This window comes from Dipodomys ordii, unplaced genomic scaffold (genome assembly GCF_000151885.1).
Source record: "Dipodomys ordii isolate 6190 unplaced genomic scaffold, Dord_2.0 Scaffold26, whole genome shotgun sequence".
Taxonomy (NCBI): Eukaryota; Metazoa; Chordata; class Mammalia; order Rodentia; family Heteromyidae; genus Dipodomys; species Dipodomys ordii.
Genome location: NW_012267242.1, coordinates 371,247 through 390,922, shown reverse-complemented (window position 1 = coordinate 390,922; position 19,676 = coordinate 371,247). Strand labels below are relative to the sequence as shown.

At 43.0% G+C, this 19,676-nt stretch overlaps 1 protein-coding gene across 2 annotated transcripts in view; it reads left to right on the top strand.

Moving 5' to 3' along the window:
• Positions 1-18,667, top strand: part of Irf6 (interferon regulatory factor 6) — a 20,006-nt gene extending 1,339 nt beyond the window's left edge. Inside the window, exons 1-8 of one of the 2 annotated variants that reach the window (XM_013015077.1) lie at positions 3,211-3,301; positions 3,853-4,029; positions 8,775-8,979; positions 10,455-10,583; positions 12,864-13,037; positions 14,620-15,012; positions 15,969-16,087; positions 17,415-18,667. In XM_013015077.1, the coding sequence (XP_012870531.1) occupies positions 3,856-4,029; positions 8,775-8,979; positions 10,455-10,583; positions 12,864-13,037; positions 14,620-15,012; positions 15,969-16,087; positions 17,415-17,639 (1,419 nt within the window). In that variant the 5' untranslated portion in view covers positions 3,211-3,301; positions 3,853-3,855 and the 3' untranslated portion in view covers positions 17,640-18,667. Of the gene's footprint in view, positions 1-3,210; positions 3,302-3,852; positions 4,030-8,774; positions 8,980-10,454; positions 10,584-12,863; positions 13,038-14,619; positions 15,013-15,968; positions 16,088-17,414 lie in introns of those variants that run through there. The other variant, XM_013015078.1, reaches the window with a different exon arrangement.
• Positions 18,668-19,676: the final 1,009 nt, after the last annotated feature.

The window sequence follows — 19,676 nt, the reverse complement described above, 5'->3', positions numbered from 1 at the left end:
CTCGGCACCCACCACACACACTCCCCCCCCCTCCACCACACACACTCCTATCTCTTGCTTTGCCTCTGGCTCGGGTGGGAACTTCCCAGTCCCTTAGGCTCTGGTCTGGCACGACTTCGGGGGAAAATTGTAAAAGGGCTGGGGTGGGGGCGATCTGGAGCTTTGATGGGTTTGTTTTCCGTCCCCGAATTTAGTTAGCACTCTGACCTTTTCTGCTCTGGGTCTGGGAGACACCCGTGGATTTCTAAGGAGCCTTGCTAGGTGTTGGGGAGGGTGGCGCCAGGCGTGGCTGATCTGGGGGTGGGAGGGTTGGGGGAGTGAGGCCCTCCTTGCCTGAAGGGGCTGGAGGCGGTGCGGAGAAAGGGAGAAAGTCTCTCCCGGGCTCCATTGGGAAGGAGGCCTGGGGTGCCACTCTTTACCGGGCACCTGCTTGGTGTCAAGGGGTCACCAGGCCCTTATTCTGTGGTTGTCTTGGTGGATATCGAGAGTGGAAGCCAGGGAAGAGAGAGGAGAAAGGGACTGGTGCAGTTTAATGTGTATATGATACGAATGCATGACAGCTCCCCAACACCCTCCAAGTTCCGTGCACCAGGGAAGAAGGGTGTGGAGTTATGGCTAGAGGCCCAGAATTCACCCCTAAACAGGACCAAACCCAATAGAGGGAAGCCTGGGAACTTCGATGGCATTTCACTTCCCTTCAGGAGGAAGGGAAGGAAAAGAACTGAGACTGCTCCTAAGACTTGTCTGCAGAAAATGGCAGCTGTGTGTTTGGTAGCACAACCATCAACAACCATATCCTGGCTTTGAGGTAGTAGAGGCCCTGGGAATTGGCCCAGGCAGGAGCTGTGAAAGTAAGTGGTGATGGGTTTTTATGGAGGACTACTTCCTGGAAATGGGGTGTTGAACTTACCAGTAGTGGCAGCTGATATCAATTACACTAAAGCTGAGTGGTGGGTACAGTTAGAATTCTGAATTAGGGGCTTCTGAGAGTGGGGGATGGGGGTGTTCATGCATTCTCCTTCCCACTCACTTGGTAGGTCTTCCAAAGGAATCTATATTGGTTTTGGTTTGTTCTCAATATAAAAGAACATGGAGAGATTTGGAATTCAGGACTCAAGTGGCAGGATTTGATACAGTGCATTCTGTTTTAGGATTGTTGGATCTGAGCCCCAGATACAGCATTTAACTTTTCAATGACTTAGTTAATCCATCTGTAAAACCAGAATAATATCACTTCTAGGGTCCTGAGGATGAAATCAGACGTGTCAAGTACACAGAAAATTGAAGAGGCTATACAGATATAGGATTGTTGATATCATGTTTCATGAGAAATTGGAGGAGAATGTGAATGATTTGTACAATAATATATGAAAATAAGTGCCCATAGTCCAGTTTCCAGCTATTACAAATACAGTGCATTGGCATATTGCTTTTTCATGTCTCTTAAGTTTACACACCTACAACAGTTTTATGTTACAGAGTAGAGGTATAAGATCATACTGCTCCTTAGATTCATATTGTAAATATTTCCCCTAATCTAATAGAAATCCTCCTGACACTCATTAATAGCTGCTGAATAATGCATCCTGTGGATATGATTTAGTGAACCATTCTTCTCTCTCATTTTAGTTGTTTTCTATATTCTTCTCTTTGCTTGTTGTAAGAGTCCTCATTACCAGATGACAGATAAGAGAGATCTTGGCTGACTTCTAGGAGGTGGGGAGTACTGGCAATTACGGGACTGAGGAGGAAAGACTAGGGCTCTATCCCCTGGGGCTGAGGTGGGTTGCTCATGTGTAATGTCACTCTGGAGAACACTGAGAACTCTAGATTTTAATCACTGACTCTGAGTGGCTGCTCCGCCTTCCCCATCAGTACGTTCAGTTCCTTGTAGTGGCCTGGTTGTCATTGTGAATAAGTCCACCATCGGTCAAGAGGTGGCTTCCATGTGACATGTATACAGCCCTTAAGCCAGTACTGCAATAGAAATTCTTCAAACTTTACTAAGTTGATTGGCTTCTAGTTCTCCATTATCTTTTTCCTTTGGTGGTTCCCCCTCCCTCTCCCCCTCTCTCTAGCCCTCCCCCCTTTTCAGGACTCATACTAGGGAAGAGAAAGTAGAACTTGCTCCAGGGAGAATATGCATTCTTTTTAATAAGGTGTATATATATTCTGTGGTTTGATGGCTTCACATGCTGTCCTACAAACCATCCCAAATCAAGGCCAAGAACCTGGACACTTGGACAGGGCATGCAAAGTCACCTGTTCTCTGAGCTGAGCTGTGCTCCCAGGGGGAAGGTTTCTGTTGCCGGGACTCAGTAATTGGGTCAGAAGGCTCAGGTGTGAGCAGGACCTACCTTGTTCTTAAAGTGCCAGAGACTAAATTGGATTTCAGTCCTTTGTATTTGCTGGGAATGTGATTTGGGAAAGAAGAAATGTTGGGGAGTCACTCGTTAACTAAGGCTCTCAGAGTCTTTGGGCATCTTGGGCTAACTTAACTAGTTTTTGTTTCAGAACTGGATAGGAAGGTAACTTATTCTCAGGCCACTATAGACTTCCTGTTCTAATGTAAATTTTCTCCATAAGGGATATCTGTCTTTTCTCTTTCTTTCTTTCTTTCAAGGGATATCTAATGAAAACTAATGAAAACACTGAACTTTGTTGTTTATTAACTATCACAGTGCTTGGCACACTAACTGGAGAAAAATGTATTTGTTGAATGACTTATTTTTCCAGGCATCCACTTCTCATGCTAAAGAAAAAGAAAATACCCAAAATCTAAATACATTATCCTAGGCAAATCATTTCTAGTGAGAGAGCTTTTTTTTTATTTTTTTCCTTTAGGCAACTGATATGTTGTTTTCTACTGAGTGCCAGCTGCTGTTGAATGTTATCTGCTATGCCCATGTATTTTTATGAGAATCAATTGCAGACTTTACCCGGGCTGGCGCCTGTAACCAATTAGTTCATGCCAGTCTCTGGGGAAATAAACAAAAGTAAGAGAGGAGGCTGGCCGTGCTGGGCACAGCTTGTCTTATGACTGCTTTTAGTTTGCTAAGGTAGGGAACTGTGAGATTTGATTATTGTAGGGCTTCTTAATTTTATCAGACTCAGTTGCAAAGGAGGTATTGGCAAAGCCTTAGGTCTTTACAGTTCTCCAAACCTTCACTAGATAGATACTGGAGACTTTTTTTTTTGTTCCCTTGGTATAGAAAGGAAGAAGGAAAGAGAAAGAAAGGAAAGCTGATTCTGCTCTGCTCAGCTCTTCAGATTCTGGTGGACTGTCTGCCTGCTCGCCCATGTAAGTGAGGACTTTGGAACCAAGGCCTTGACGCTCACCTCCTTCTCTCCCTTAGGGTGGTGTCACTTCTTACTGAAACATTCCCACTCATTTTCAGCTGGCTTGTTTAAAAAGAGCTTAGCCTTTTGCCCATCTCCTTCCTGTTGCCATAACTTTCTCTTCCCTCTTCTGAGGTGAGATTGAAAAGAGCAATTACTTCTCTCTTCCAAAGCCCTTGAGGAAGGACTGTTCTGTGGCGATGACATCACCTTTTTCTTTTTTTTTCTGCTTCAGGATTTTAAATAGAAGAAATGTGATCTGCTTGCCTGATAAGTCTGATTTGGCTAGAGCATGAAGTATATAAATGGCTTTGGAATAAGAATCAAAAGAACCTTTTAACCTCTTTCCTTTCCCACCTGGCACAGTTTATTCCCATATTTAGTTTCTTTGCTGTAATCTAGTGAAACTGTAGCTCTAGCATAAGGGAATGAGAGCTGGGAAAAGTTCCCAGTGGCTGGCCTAATTCTCCTATCCTTTCCCCCCTCCCCTCCCCCCCCCCCCCCATCCTCCAGACCATGGCCCTTCATCCTCGAAGAGTCCGGCTAAAGCCCTGGCTGGTGGCCCAGGTGGATAGTGGCCTCTACCCTGGGCTCATCTGGCTACACAGAGACTCTAAACGCTTTCAGATTCCCTGGAAACATGCTACACGGCACAGCCCCCAACAAGAGGAAGAAAACACCATTTTTAAGGTAAAGGACTTTCTTCTTTCTCCAAGTTCTCTCAGACCTTTCGGGATTTGTTTGCTTTCTTGCTTTGCTGTTTTTGTACTGGTCTTGGGGCTTGAACTCAGGGCCTGGGGTGCTGTCCCTAAACGTTTTTGCTCAAAGCTAATATTCTATGGCATGAACCACAGCTCTACTTCTAGCTTTGTACTCATTATTTTTTTGCGATAAGTCTCATGGACTTTCCTGCCTGTGTTGGCTTCAAACTGTGATCCTCAGATCTCAGCCTCCTGAGTAGCTAGGATTACAGGCGTGAGCTACCAGCACCCAGTGCCTGGCTGCTTTTTTCTTTTTCTTTTCTTTTTTTTTCTTTTTTTTCACGGGGAGTACTCTAAACCCATACACACACACACACACACACACACACACACACACACACACACACACACACACACGATGGTACTAAAACGTAACATAACAGTAATTTCTCTTTGGAATGGATAGATAGATAGATAGATTTTTTTTTTTTTTGGGTCCGGTTGTGGGCCTGAACTCTGGGCCTGGGTGCTGTCTTCCCTCAGCTCTTCAGCTCAAGGCTTGCGCTGTACCACTTGAGCCACAGCGCCACTTCCGGCTTTTTTTTTCTTCTGCTTATGTGGTGCTGAGGAATCAAACCCAGAGCCTCATGTATGCAAGGCAAGCGCTCTACCACTGAGCCACCTTCCCAGCCCAGATATATATATTCTTAACCCTTTATTCTTTCCCATTGGTTAATGATACTCAGTTGATGTCTCTCAGGACCCAAGATGAGTTTAAGTCATCTACAAGTGTTTATAGTGATGTGCTTGTCCAAAATTACCAAAGGTCAGTGGTTGACTTTTCATTCACTCAGGTCCTTGATACTAAGAGAAGTGCTTAAGCTTAGGGATGGCTGTCCAGACGATGGCAGAATTATTAGGTACTAGCATGTTCCTAGTAGAGGGTACAGAGGCCTTCAACAAGTTGTTCTTTTGACATTAAAATGTTTTCCCCATTTATATCCTCTGCTTCAAATTTAAATGTGATTTGGTTACAAATTTTTATTCGTTAATGTTTTTTTCTCTTCCCCCTTCCCTTCATTCAATGTTAGAGATTGAATCCAGGACTTTACTCTTGCCACATAGCTACATACTCAGCCTTAATTACGTTTTCTTTTAATAAAAAAAGTAGCTCAGATATGAGAATCATTTTACTGAAGCAAAGATGTGATCACATAGCATCTTGCAAAATTTATATGAAACCAAAGTTTGACTTCAGAAGTAGGTGGATGGGCAGTGGTTGTAGGAAAAGGCTTAGAGTAATTCCATGAACCACATTTTTTCATGACACACCAACTACTCCTTGCTGGCTCCTTCTCATCCCAGAGGGAGCTTAGTTACTGCAGTCCAAGAAACAGAGAAGTTAGCTAGAATGCAAAAATGTAAGTTTGTCCTGACTGGGTCTGTCAAGTTGGATCCTCCAGGTTTGGGCTGAGATTGGATTAGTATAGGGCTGAAAAGAGGGTTTCAGAGCTCAGGGGGAAAGCCATCCTCACAGTGTTCCCTGAAGGATTCTATTATGTCCAGTGAAAAGAGAAGAGGTCTGATGTGATAGGATGTCAATGAGCATTCTTTGTGTGTGTGTGTGTGTGTGTGTGTGTGTGTTGGTTGTGGGGCTTGAACTCTGAGCCTAGGTGCTGTCCCTCAGCTCTTCAGCTCAAGGCTAGCACTCTACCACTGGAGTCACAGTGCCACTTCAGTTTTCTGAGTGGCTTATTGGAGATAGGACTCTCACAGATTTTCTGCCTGGGCTGGCTTTGAACCACGATCCTTAGATGTCAGCCTCCTGAGTAGCTAGGATTATGGGTGTGAGCCACCAGTGCCCGGCTTCAATGAACATTCTTAATTTAGGTATAAATAATATAAAAAATTTTAAGGACAACATCTGAAACCAGCACTAGTTATTGTGGTTGGCATTGTGAGGGGAATGGGTATGCTCTGGTCCAGCCTGCCTCGCTGTGGCCTGAAATTGATAGATTTCAATTGAGATTTGGTCTGAAACTTGGGTTTCCTGTTGAAGCTTTTGTTGTCCATGGGGAAAAAAAGACTGGATCCTGAAAGCCCTACACCTGAGGATGGCTTGTGTGCTTGGTTTGAGGAAAGCGTTGTATCAGTACATCTGCATGTACAATGCTGAAGGAGGAACAAGGAAGTCAGGAGAAGAGGAAGGATGCTTTTACAGATCCCAGACTCTAATGAACCTTTAGCAAGATACACAAGTGAGCCAATAGCATGGAATGGGTGCTGTGTCCATGATATCATTTGATTCCCTCCATAACCCTGTAAGGGAGATACTGCTTTCATCTATGGGCAGAAGCTGACTCTCAGTGGGGCTCAGTAACTTGCTCAAGTCATATAGCCAATAAACAGTGGACTCAAGGTTTGAACCCATGTTTCTTGTTTTCCCTACCCTACTTCCTGCCTTAACACTACTCCTTCTGACTGGGAGTTGGAATATCTGACTTGAACTCCTATGACCACCATCTGCTGTGTAGTCTTGAGCAAGGCATATAACTTCTCTGCGCTCCAGTGTCCCTTATAGAAAAATTGAAGATGAAATGAATCTTGCCTACCTCTTAGGATTTGAATGAGAATATAGTGAAATAAAGTATGGAAAGGGATTTGTAAAGTACCATAAAAATACAGGGATCATTTCCATTTTAGGAAGAGAAATAAGGACCTATGCAGTGATCACAGTCTCTCCCAAGCTAGAGTCAGGATGAGTTTGGACAAGTAATGTTTGTACTTCACAATGTTTGCTATATGATACCTTGTAGGCTCTCCTTTCTCCATTCTGAAGTTACATTTATAAAAGGCTTTGGTCCTCTACTGTACTAGCCTTGGGTCCCTATGGTCATTTGAATGGCCTTGGGGGGGATGCTGTGTGGTAGGCTAGAGCTGGGCTGTGGCTGCGTTAGTCTGGCTGTTCCCTATGGAGGGGCAGGCCCCTAGTGGGAACTGTGGAAATCCATACACTTCTGCCAAAATATGCACATTCCCAGTCAGGCTGAGTGGGGTCATAGTGAGCGTATACATAAGGACTGAACAAATCGAGGAGACAAGGGAGAAGCAGCAGCCAAGTACACCAGGTAACAGCAGATGTGCCTCCTAGACACTGGGGACCAGTGAAGTTGAAATCCCCTATTAGGGTTGAATGGAATGCAGCAGCAGTTAGGTCCTCTAGTATTTGCTAAGCCACCCAAGACAGCACAGCTTTGTTAAAAGCTCTTCTTTATTCCATACCAGAACCCATATCTGGCAAGACTATAAGGAGGAGGAAGAGGAAGAGGAGTTAAGAGTTGGGAGGGGGATGTTTAACTCTGGAAAGAATCTTCCTCATGACTCTGGGACTTTGCAGGTGATCCAGGGAGATCACATATCTAAAAGATGCTGCAGAAGAATTCAGTTTCAGCTTGAGAAAGAAGTCTGTGGTCAGAATCAAAGGCAGGGAGTAGTTGGCAGTATGCCCTGTTGGCTTGAAAGCGTTTAGTGTGTACTTCTTCCTGTCTTGAGTTCTCTTGTAATGACAGTTTTAGAGGAGGGCATACTCCCCAAGAAAGTTGAGGGACCAGAGTATGTTAGCTGTCTGGGAAATAGATGTCCTGTGAATGGAAACATAAATGCATGTTGGACATGGAAAGTGCGCTGAGTTTCTACTCCCTGCTGTGTTCCTGAGGAATGTAGTCTATACAACATGCAGCTTAGGTTTTCTTTTTCCTTACTATCTTATTCTTCTTCTCTGGGGATAGTACTGTGAGTTCCTATATTTGGAAACCAGAGAGGAGTCAAAGAGGTTTTAATCCATGCTACTAGTCACTTGTGCAGCTACAGCATGAAATTTCCCAGTGACATAGGAGACACAGGAATTCAAGGAAGAAGGAAAGGTTCAGGATGTAGGGTTGTTTTTGTTTGTGTTTTTAGAACTTAGGGCCTCAGCCCCCCCCCCCCCCTCAGTGTGCTTCCTGCCCTAAAGGCACTTGGTTTTTAGGCCCTGATCTCCATATCATCTTCCATCCCTTTGTCATATTTATTGTTTAAGAAACTGTGTTAAAAAGATAAAGGGAAAGGAGGTGCCAATGGCTCACGCCTATAATCCTGGCTACTCAAGAGGCTGAGATCTTAGGCTTTTGGTTCTCAAAGCCAGCTAGCCAGGACATGAAAGGCCCAGAGACTCTTACTGCCAATTATCTACCAAAAAAGCTGGAAGAGGAGCTGTGGTTCAAATGGTAGAGCACTAACTAGTCTTCAGCAAAAGAAGCTCAGGGACAACACCCAGGTCTCCTGAGTTCAAGCCCCCGTATGGGCACCTGTGTGTCACATATGTGAACACACACACATACATACATGTTGCCTCAAGCCCTACTTTCTAGAGTTGCCCTGAACATTTCAGCACATATTTTGCCCCATTTTCAACTCTTCATTGTTGTCTGAACAGGCTTTAGTACTAAGGTTTAAGATAAGACTCTTTCGAAAGACTGCATTTGCACAGAGCTTAATTTCCCTTTGGCCTTGCTTTGTCTGGTTCTAAGGGCAATATTGCCTGCTGCAAAGTCTATAAGTTAAGGTCAAGATTATGAGTTATATTTATAGGGGTGTGTGTACATATGTATGTATGTGTTTGTGAGAGTGGGTAACATACATTTTGCTGTAATTCTGGACAATAGTAAGCACTCACTTCCATTTCTGGTTTCTCAGGCCTGGGCTGTAGAGACAGGAAAATACCAGGAAGGGGTTGACGACCCTGACCCAGCAAAATGGAAGGCTCAGCTCCGCTGTGCTCTGAACAAGAGCAGGGAATTCAACTTGATGTATGATGGCACCAAGGAGGTGCCCATGAACCCGGTGAAGATATATCAAGTGTGTGATATCCCTCAGCCCCAGAGCTCGATCATTAACCCAGGTGAGGCCTAGATACCTGTGAGAAGTGGCATCATGCCAGATTCTTGTCTGGACTCTTCAAATGGATTAAAAGCAGTCTAGTTTTCAAAGTTTAAGATTGGTAAAAATAGGAAAGCCATTCCTTAAGAACTCAGAGGACAAGTGGTATAAACTCAGCAAGAGCTTCATGGAGAAGAATGACTATTACCAAGAATTCTTACAGATGGAGAAAGTAGAGCGAATCTAGAGTTCTACTGTAAAAATAACCTCTCTTGGAACTTGAGAAGCCAGCCAGGGAGGGAGAGGGGGGTGGAAGGAGAGGGTTGAAGCAGGCATTAGAACTCAGTGGAAGGTTTTGTGTTTTTTTTTTTTTTTTGGTCCAGTTGTGGGGCCTGAACTCTGGGCCTGGGCTCTGTCCCTCAGCTCTTCCGCTCAAGGCTAGCACTCTACCACTTGAGCCACAGCACCTCTTCTGGCTTTTTTCTTTTTGCTTATGTGGTGCTGAGGAATCGAACCCAGGGCCTCATGCATGTAAGGCAAGCACTCTACCACTGAGCCACCTTCCCAGCCCAGGTTTTGCATTTTAAACTTGGCTGTTCTAACTTAACTATTTGGTGGGACTTGATTCGAGTTACTGGGTTTCTTTTTTTGTCGGTTGTGGGCCTTGAACTCTGGGCTTGGGCGCTCTTCAGCTCAAAGTGAGCACTCTACCACTTGAGCCACAGTGCCACTTCTGGTTTTCTAGTAATAAAGAGTCTCATGGACTTTTCTGCCCGAGCTAGCTTTGAACTGTGATCATCAGATCTCAGCTTCCTGAGTAGCTAGGATTACAGGTGTGAGCCACCATCGCCCGGCTTCAAGTTGTTGGGTTTCTTGAACCTGAGTTTCTTCAACTCCATTCTATCTCGGGTTACTGTAAGAATCATTTGGCATGACAGTTAAACCTGCTAGTTTTTTTTTCCCACTTAAATGTTAGATGAGTGATTGTTTAATTTGTAGGATACTTTTGCTACGAGAATACCACCCTATCCTCCCATTTACTCAAGGTGTAATGAGTAATAGGAGCCAGATAATTTAGATATGTGGTCCAGTAAATCCAGTGAGGCCTGGCCATGAGGAAGGGGATCTTTACCTCACATTAAATTCATAAAAGTGAGAAGTTGATATACTTGAGTCCTTAAAAGAGGTACTAAGGTGCAGGAAGCTAATGTGTAGTTCTGCCAATGTGCAGACATTTCTAAGAGAAGGAGTTAGGATCTTCAGGTTCTGAGTAGAGGAAGAGAAGATAGTTATATTAGGACTCTGTAGGAGGAGTTGGAACTAGGAGTTAATATACGTTCAGTTCTCAGTCTTTCTAGCTAGGACCTGTGTGTGCATTCTGACCTTGAGGATGCTGTGTGCTAGCAATCTTTAGCTTGTGATGAGTCAGCTGCAGTGTGACTTGAACTGCTTGATTGACTTAAGTTGCTTGATTGTGGGCTTGTGTATCTTGGGTAGGATCCACAGGGTCTGCTCCTTGGGATGAGAAAGATAATGATGTGGATGAAGAAGATGAGGAAGATGAGCTGGATCAGTCACAGCACCATGTGCCCATCCAGGACACCTTTCCCTTTCTGAACATCAATGGTAAGTGAGAGGTGGTAGGTAGGATAGAGGGATTCGGAGGATGTTAAGAGTTTTGGTCTCAGAATGCTGATCCATTGTCCACAACTGCCTTCAGAGCAGCGATTAGACCTTGGGTTTAGAGTGTTGAGCTGTTTGTTAGCAAGCAGGACTCACATGCAAGAGAACTTTGCTGGTTTATTGATTCCAGTAAAGTGTGATGAGTTTTAGGCTTCTAGAGACTATCTAATTCAAAGAAAGGAAAAATAAAAAATTCATTCTCAGTCTTACATATGAACATATTAGTGGTTATAAATGTTGCCAAGTTTCTTTCAGAGCAAGCACAGATGTCATTTTTATGTTGTAGGTAGACTTTCCAGTATTTCTGTTGGAATAAATTCTGTATTACTTTTTTTCTTTTTTTGGCGGCAGTCCTGGGGCTTGAACTTGGCCTGGGCACTGTCCCTGATCATTTTTTGCTCAAGGCTACTGCTCTACTATTTGAGCCACAGTTCCACTTTCAGCTTTTTAATGATAAATTGGAGATAAGAGTCTCAGAGATTTCTCTGCTGGCCTGGCTTTGAACCTCCTCAGATCTCAGCCTCCTGAGTAGCTAGGATTCTAGGCGTGAGCCGCCAGTGCCTGGCTGTATTACTTTCTTAATGGGAACCATTCCACTTAAGCTATATTATGGAAAACTTGGGTTTCTCTAGCTGTTGATTCTAGGTTGTGCTAGGACTTACTGCCAGAACTTTCCTTTTATGGACTTGTAAATTCACCAAGTAAAATGGCTTGAGGGATTAGGAGTTACTGTGTGACTGTAGGCACGGAGTCTTGTAGTGCACTTTCTGAGGACACTAAACACAAGTGTAGCACTGTTCTTCTACTGCATCTTTACTTCATTTCTTCACTGAAGTGCTCCTTGCCAAATAATTTGCATATAGTTCTGTAGATTTTTGAGATATTTTTAGTACCATCTAGATTCTATGGGTCAAGTGCAAAAAACATTTTCTACCTCAAAAACTTAGTATTATTGAGATACTCTCTTTAGAACCTTGGGGTAACCTACTTACAGAAGGTGAAATAAGGGCACTTATTGTCTATCCACTTAGTCTTCCACTTAGACCTTTGCAACCAAGTGCTAAATAAAGGAACATTTCATGTTTTTTTTCTAGGCAAGTACAGCTACATGCCACATTCCCACTTAGTGAAGTTTTAAGAATTGGACATATGGAAATCCTTTCCCCTGACTCATTCTGTTATTCTCACTTCTTAAAAGGTTACAACATTGGGCTGGGCTGTCAATTAAGTTATAGAGTGCCTGCCTACCAAGTGCAAGTCCCTGATTTCAACCCATAGTACCACCGCACTAAAAAGAAAAAATCAGAACCTTGATGTCCTGTTTTTGTTCATATTTTCTGAAAACTAATATTGTATGTTCTGATGTTTGGGGCTGCCTTGGATCATTATTAGGAAATTATATAATATTATATAGTATAAAATATAACTAGGTACCTAGATTTAGCCAAATTGATTACAGAGAATCAAAGAAATATTATTAACCTCTGTGATTTTAATGTGGTTGAGTCAGAGAAAGAAGTATCGTGGAAGAACAGACTAGAAGGAGAGATCTGTAAACTTTGGAATGAACAAACTCTGACATTAACAGGGAAGTAGGGTGTTCACTCTTTAAACAAAATCTTTAATTGGATACTTTGGAGTGAATAATACTTTCACATGATATAAAATTCATAATGGTACAATAAGGTAATAATTTGAAAGGTTTACTTTCAGACTTGTCCTTGGGCCTTTTAGTTCCCTTCCCTGGTGGGGAGAATCTTGTTGGTTCTTGAGTATCCTTCCAGGCATTTTATGCTTATAAAAGTGTATTTGTTTCTTTTAACAGCATTCCTAGACATTAATACTTACTTAAATCTAAATGATTAGTTCAGTTGAGTTCACCTGATGGAAGACAGCCAACGTCTGTTTAATTGGTGGGACCAAATTCTGCAGCAAAACATCTCATGTCCTTTCTAATTTAACTGCAGAGGAAATGGTCTATAGGTTAATGTTTAGCAGAAAGAAATAGTTCTTCAAAGTATGAGTTTATGGGAGAAATGATTAGAATTCAGACTCATATTTCTTATTATGACCTATAGGAATCATTGATGGGCCAGGAGATCAAATTAGGTCATGGATTAGTAGGGTTTGACCCTTGTCTGCAGATCCTTTTAGTTTCTAAGAGCCTTGAACCAGGTGCATGTGTGGTAGGCCTGCCTGCCCATCCATTTCCTTCTGTCATAGGTTCTCCCATGGCACCAGCCAGTGTGGGCAACTGCAGTGTGGGCAATTGCAGTGTGGGAAACTGTAGCCCTGAAGCAGTGTGGCCCAAAACGGAGCCTTTGGAGATGGAAGTACCCCAGGCACCTATTCAGCCCTTCCATAGCTCTCCAGAACTGTGGATCAGCTCTCTCCCAAGTAAGTGAGTCCTGATCTCTATTGATGAGTCTTCATCTCCTGTTGCAGTCCCTGTCTGTCATGCCTTCTGCCTCCATTGCCTGTCTTTCCTCTCTGGTGCTAGAATCAAACCCAAGGCCTCTTACTTATTAATTAGGTGCTATACCACTGAGGTATATCCTCAGACCCCCTCTGCTGCCTCTTTGTTATTCCACAGGTACTCTCTGTCTGCTTACTAGCTGTCCAATGAATCACCAGGGAAGTAAAGAAACTAATCTGTATCTACTTGTCCACGTGCTGGTGATTGGAGCTCCAGATTACTCACCGTTAGTCTAACTAGGGGATTGAGTGACATTGAGTGACAAGGCCATTGTGACATGGGGAGGTTCATGACCCTGGAATTGGTCAAGGAGTTTCTTGCATTTGAAGGGCTTTAGGAACTCTTTCTGAATTTGGTACAAGTTTTGTTTATTTTATACTAGTCTTGGGGCTTGAACAAACAGGGTCTGGGTGTTGTCCCTGAGCTTTTTTGCTCAAATCTAGCATTCTACCCCTTGAACCACAGCTCTACCTCTGGCTTTTCTGGTAGTCACTTGGAGGTAAGAGTCTTACAGACTTTTTCAGCCCTGCTGGCATCAAACCATGATCTTCAGATCTCAGCCTCCTGAGTAGCTAGGATTACAAGTGTGAGGTAGTGACATCCAGCAAAGAGTTTATCTTGAAGAATTGATGTCATTTCCCTGTTTTCCCTTTTCACATTATAAATGGCCAGAATATGAGTACAGGAGTCTTGTCCATGAGGCTTAGTGGCTTTGAAAGGCCTAATGGATTTAATGGAGACTTGTTGAGTGCATATTTATTTTGCTGCACTGTCCTTTTATGGCATTTTATTAGAACAGGCCCTCAGAGTGTGCTAAAGGGGTGATTTTCAGAAAGATGTCTTGGCATTTATTTTTCCCCCCTCTAGTTTCTTTTTAAGAAAGGAGCTAAAATGGAGATACACACTAGATCTTTAAGTTTTTAGTTTCCTCTAATGCCTATTTTTGAAGATGCAGTCAATACAATATGGTAAAGTACCAAAGTACTTTACCTGGTGAAATTCTAGCCCTTAGGGCATGGTGATTGAAGGGAGATAGTTATTGATCTTAAGTTCCTTGCTTCAAGGCAGGTTTTTTTTGGTAACTATTCAAGGGATTTGTCTCCTTTTGTTGCAGGAATCATTATGGCCATGTCTTTTTTTTTTTTTTTTTTTCTTTTTGGTGCTGCTCCTGAGGTTTGAACTGGGTGCTGTCCCAGAGACTTTCTGCTCAAAGCTAGAATTCTACTATACTTGAGCCACAGCTCCACTTTTGGCATTTTTGGTCATTAATTGGAGCTAAGAGTCTCATGGATTTTCCTGTCTGGGCTGCCTTTGAATCATGTTACTCTGATTTCGGCCTCCTGAGTAGCTAGGATTAAAGGCATGAGTCAATGGTACTTGGCTTGGCATGGCTCTTTTGAATGTTAGTTGAAACCTGGCCTGATCTTGATGGACTTGTGTGAGCCATTGGGATGGGAGGCAGACCCATGGAACCAGGATTCACTGTTGTCTCTCACCTTCCAGTGACTGACCTGGACATCAAGTTTCAGTATCGTGGGAAGGAATATGGGCAGACCATGACCGTAAGCAATCCCCAAGGCTGCCGGCTCTTCTATGGAGACCTGGGTCCTATGCCTGACCAGGAAGAGCTCTTTGGTCCTGTCAGCCTTGAGCAGGTCAAATTCCCAGGTCCAGAGCATATTACCAATGAAAAGCAGAAGCTGTTCACTAGCAAGCTACTGGATGTCATGGACAGAGGACTGATCCTGGAGGTCAGTGGGCATGCCATTTATGCCATCAGACTGTGCCAGTGCAAAGTATACTGGTCTGGGCCATGTGCCCCATCACTTGTTGCTCCCAACCTGATTGAGAGACAAAAGAAGGTCAAGCTATTTTGCCTGGAAACCTTTTTGAGTGGTGAGTCTTTTTTTTTTCTTTTTTTCAGAATATTGATGGTGGGCATTGTTCTCTGGAAGTTTATATCTTTCCCTTTCCATCTTTTCTTGGCCTAGCAAATATCTTAACCCAAAAGTTTCTTTGGGAGAAGGTCAAGGCCTAACAGAAGTTTGGTTATGAAAAATGCACATGACCTAGGTAATGAAGAAGGAAGTTCTGCTCTAAGGCTCTGTGCTTGACACCTAGCTTTTGTTTGATTATGGCTCCTTCAGTAGCAAAAGAGGGAGACAGTTTTGCCATTACCTTCCTATACCAGCTTAACTTTCTTGTGTATACGTATGTGTGCTGACACTGAGGTTTGAACTCAGGGCTTGATGCTTGCTGGGCTTGCTTGCTCAGCAGCAGCTCTACCATGCGAGCCATACCTCTAGCACAGCTTTTTGCTGGTTATTTTGGAGATGGAATCTCATGGAGCTTTTTCGCCTTTGAACCTCAGTCTTCCAGATCTCAGCCCTCTGAGTGTTAGGATTATAGGCATAAGCCATTTGCCCCAAACATCAACATAACTTTCATAGGTGATCTTGTTCATCATGCTCAGCAAAATTCATACTCCCCTCCCCCCAAAAAAAAATTTGAGTGATGAAGTAAAGTGGATAATGTTAGGAAGAACATTGAGATGTGCATTTCACAATGTGATTTGAATCCCAAGTCTAGATCAATTGTATCCAATAGAACCTTGGGAAATAATGGAAAAGTTGTCTGTTAGTGCTGTCCAATATGGTAACTCCTAGCCTCGCATGGTGATTGAATATGTAAATATGATCAAGGTAACGCAGGATCTATTTAATTTTAATTAATTTAAAATTAATAGTCACATGTGGCTAGTGCCTATTCTCTTCGGCAGCATGAAAGATGGTACTTCCTGAATGGATATGGATTGATCCAGTGTACCAAGCTTGTTATTTTACCCTCTGCAGAGCTCATTGCCCATCAGAAAGGACAGATAGAGAAGCAGCCACCATTTGAGATCTACTTATGCTTTGGGGAAGAATGGCCAGATGGAAAACCTCTGGAAAGGAAACTCATCTTGGTTCAGGTGAGGAGTTAAGGGTATATCAATTTCTTTTGCTAATGCTTCAGCCCCTACATTTGGGTTCTGATTGAGCATTTATTCACTTGTGTGTATTCTCATCCCATCAGATGAGGTATCAGACAAGGCCTGATACAGAGGATCAAACTGGAGAATGTAAGATACTTAAAATCGGTACCTGCTTTATTAGAGACCTTATCTTCCATTCTCTTACCAATATTGAAGTTTTGCTAAAACCTAAGCAAAGCTAAAGCTACCCAGGAAGCTAAGATCTGAGGATTGAGGGTCAAAGCCAGCCTGGGCAAGAAAGTCTTTGAGGCTCTTATCTCCAGTAAAACAGCTGAAAATGAAGCTGTGGCTCAATGGTAGAGTGCTGGCCTTGAGCAAAAAGGCTAAGGGACAGCTCCCATGTGCAGAGTTCAAGCCCTAGCACCAGTGTGCATGTGCATGCACATGCAGACACACCACAAAGAATATAACCTTATTGTTGCATTCTTTACTTTGTTGCTGGTATGTGTGTGTGTGTGCGTGCGTGCGTGCGTGCGTGCGTGCGTAAGTGCGTGTGTGTGTGTGCGCGCGCGCACACCCGCGCGCCTCGTCTTGGAGCTTGAATGTAGGGCTTTGGCACTGTCCCTGTAGTTTTGTATTTAAGGCTAGAACTCTACCACTAAAGGCATAGGTCTGCTTCTGGCTTTTTTTTTTTTAAATAGTTAACTGGAGATAAGAGTCTCCTGGACTTTCCTGCCAGGGTGGCTTCAAATCCTAATCCTCAGATCTCAGCATCCTGAGTAGTTAGAATTACAGGTGTGAGCCACCAGTGCCTGGCTGTTGTTATATTCTTTTATCTTATTGTAGAAAAGTTTTTTTTTTTTTTTTTTGCGGTTGCTTCAGAGTTGCGCAATGAGGGAGGCAATAGATGACATTTGGTTTAATTGCTAGGTAAGCAGTCATTTATGTAGGCAAATGGTATGAAAGTACGTCTAGATTTTCCTCTTGTACCAAGTGCTAAAATGAGCCTTGGCAGGATGGTTTGGAGAGATCAAGGTATGTACTGCATCTAGATATTAGAGTGGTTGACTTCCCCAGGAAGTCTCCCTGCTTTGGGGTCTCTCCTGCTTTGCAAAAAACCCCACAAAACAAAAACAATAAATAACAAAAAAAAACATCTTTTCTGCTGGAAGGTATGGTTCAAGAGGCACAATTCCAGCTGACCAAATAAGCTCAAGGCTCTGGGTTCAAACTTCAGTCTGCCAAACATCAAACCAACCAACCAACCAAAACCTCCCAAAAAACTTTTCCTCACTGGATATTTGTGTGCTCTGTGCCTGAACAGGTCATTCCAGTGGTGGCTCGGATGATCTATGAGATGTTTTCTGGTGATTTCACACGGTCCTTTGACAGTGGCAGTGTTCGCCTGCAGATCTCGACTCCAGATATCAAAGATAACATCGTCACTCAACTCAAGCAGCTGTACCGCATCCTCCAAACCCAGGAGAGCTGGCAGCCCATGCAGCCCGCTCCTAGCATGCAGCTGCCCCCTGCCCTACCTGCTCAGTAATCACGAATGCCATCTTCCTCTTTCCTCCTTTACTCCTTCTTTTTCTTTTTCTTCTTTTTTTTTTTTACAATATTGTACATATTGATATTTTTTATTTTTCAGATTTAACCAGCTTTTAACTCTTTCCTCTTATGTTGTTAGAAGTTTGTGACTATCCAAATGTGCCTAGCTTTTTCAAAGTTGATTTAATTTATGGAAAATCACCTGTCAGAATTTTTTTTTCCTTTTATACCTTTTAATGGTAGTATGATGCAGTAGCAGAGATTTGATCTGGGAGTTTGGACATCAGGGTTCTAGCTGCAGCTTTGCTTCTCGTGTGACCTTGTGTACAAGTCATTTAATTTGTGGGCCTCAAATTTATCAATTGTAAATAAAGGATAGAATCATGCCCACAGTTGCATCCAGCTTTTAAACTCTGGCTAGAATACTTCATTATATTTGTACAGGCAAAACTGCCCAGAACAAGATCTTTCTGAATTGTTCTTATACCACATTTTTTTTCTTGCTTTCTTCAAAGTTCCCTCAAGCACTGATTTGTCCAAGATTGAGCTCTGTTTGACCTGTTCTGCTAGTATAGTACACTGGCTCCATGACGGGACAAGTAAGAGGGAGAGGAGCTGACTGGTTGCTTAGGAACCAAGCTTTATATCTAAATAGAAATGGGAGCCAAAGTCTGAAAGTCATCTGACCTGAGAAATAAAAACTCATAAATCAAGCCTTTAAAGGGAAGCTGGTGACATAAAAAGCTTAAGAGATTCTTTGAAAGAATGGATTGTTAGGTATATACCTTGTCATTGTTCACCTTGTGTATGACAGATGAACCCATGACTCAGTGGGATACAGGATCTCTTTTTCTTGTTTCCTTTTCTGAGGGTCACTTAGGAGGGAGCTGGGCATCTAGAATATTCTGAATACACAAACCAAAAAGGACAGTTCTTGTTTGTAGAGTTTTTTGGAGGGGTTGGGTAGGATGGGGGCTGTTGACCTAGGGTCTTGCTCTGTAACTCAGGCTCCCCACAAACCTGAGATCCCCCCCCCAGTGCTTAGCTGCTTGGAGGGTTTTTTGTTGTTGTTTTTTGTTTTTTGCTGGTCCTACAGCTTGAACTCAGGCCCTGGGCTCTGTCCCTGAGCTTCTGTGTGCTTAAGGCTAGAGTTATATCACTTGAATCACAGCACCACTTCCAGGTTTTTTTTTTTTTTTTCAGTTTATGTGGTATTAAGGATTGAACCCAGGGCTTCATGAATGGTAGGCAGGCACTCAACCACTAAGCCATATTCCTATCCCTGCTTGGAGTCTTCCTCTCACTTGCATCTTTGTAGTAGAGGTAAAAAAGTATTGGGTGTGATAAGTAAAAGTAGAATGAAGAAGGGTTGGGCAGTGCTCTTCTGGAAAAGGCTCATTTGGCACAAACCTGCCCATCTCCTTTGCTAGAGGAGTTATTTGGGTGTGAACTATGTAGGTAAAAGTGGGGTAGAACACTGACACTAAAACTGCCACAAACCAGTCTTACATCTAGTTATGAGTGCTCCGCCCTTGGTCTTTCTCTTTCTCTTTAAAATGAAATTATACATAATTTAAGCTCCCAGACCTAAGTGGAAAATTAAACCTCTGGCTGTAGCCCCAATTCTCTTGAACACAGATGTGTGTTTGTGACAAGTCATAGTAAGGAAAACCATGTTTTACAGAAACCAACTCCTGCTTTTCAAATAATTGCCAGTTGAGCTAGGTTTACTTAAAAACCTAAAAGATCAGCTTAATCAAAGGGGACAGTGAGACTTATTTTAAACTTTGATTTAAGGGTCTTTATGAGATCTAGTAGAACCTGCTCTTTTTTTTTTTTTTTTTTTTTGGGTCTGGTCGTGGGGCCTGAACTCTGGGCTTAGGCGCTGTCCTTCAGCTCTTCAGCTCAAGGCTAGTGCTCTACCACTTGAGCCACAGCGCCACTTCTGGCTTTTTTCTTTTTGCTTATGTGGTGCTGAGGAATCAAACCCAGGGCCTCCTGCATGCAAGGCAAGCTCTCTACCGCTGAACCACCT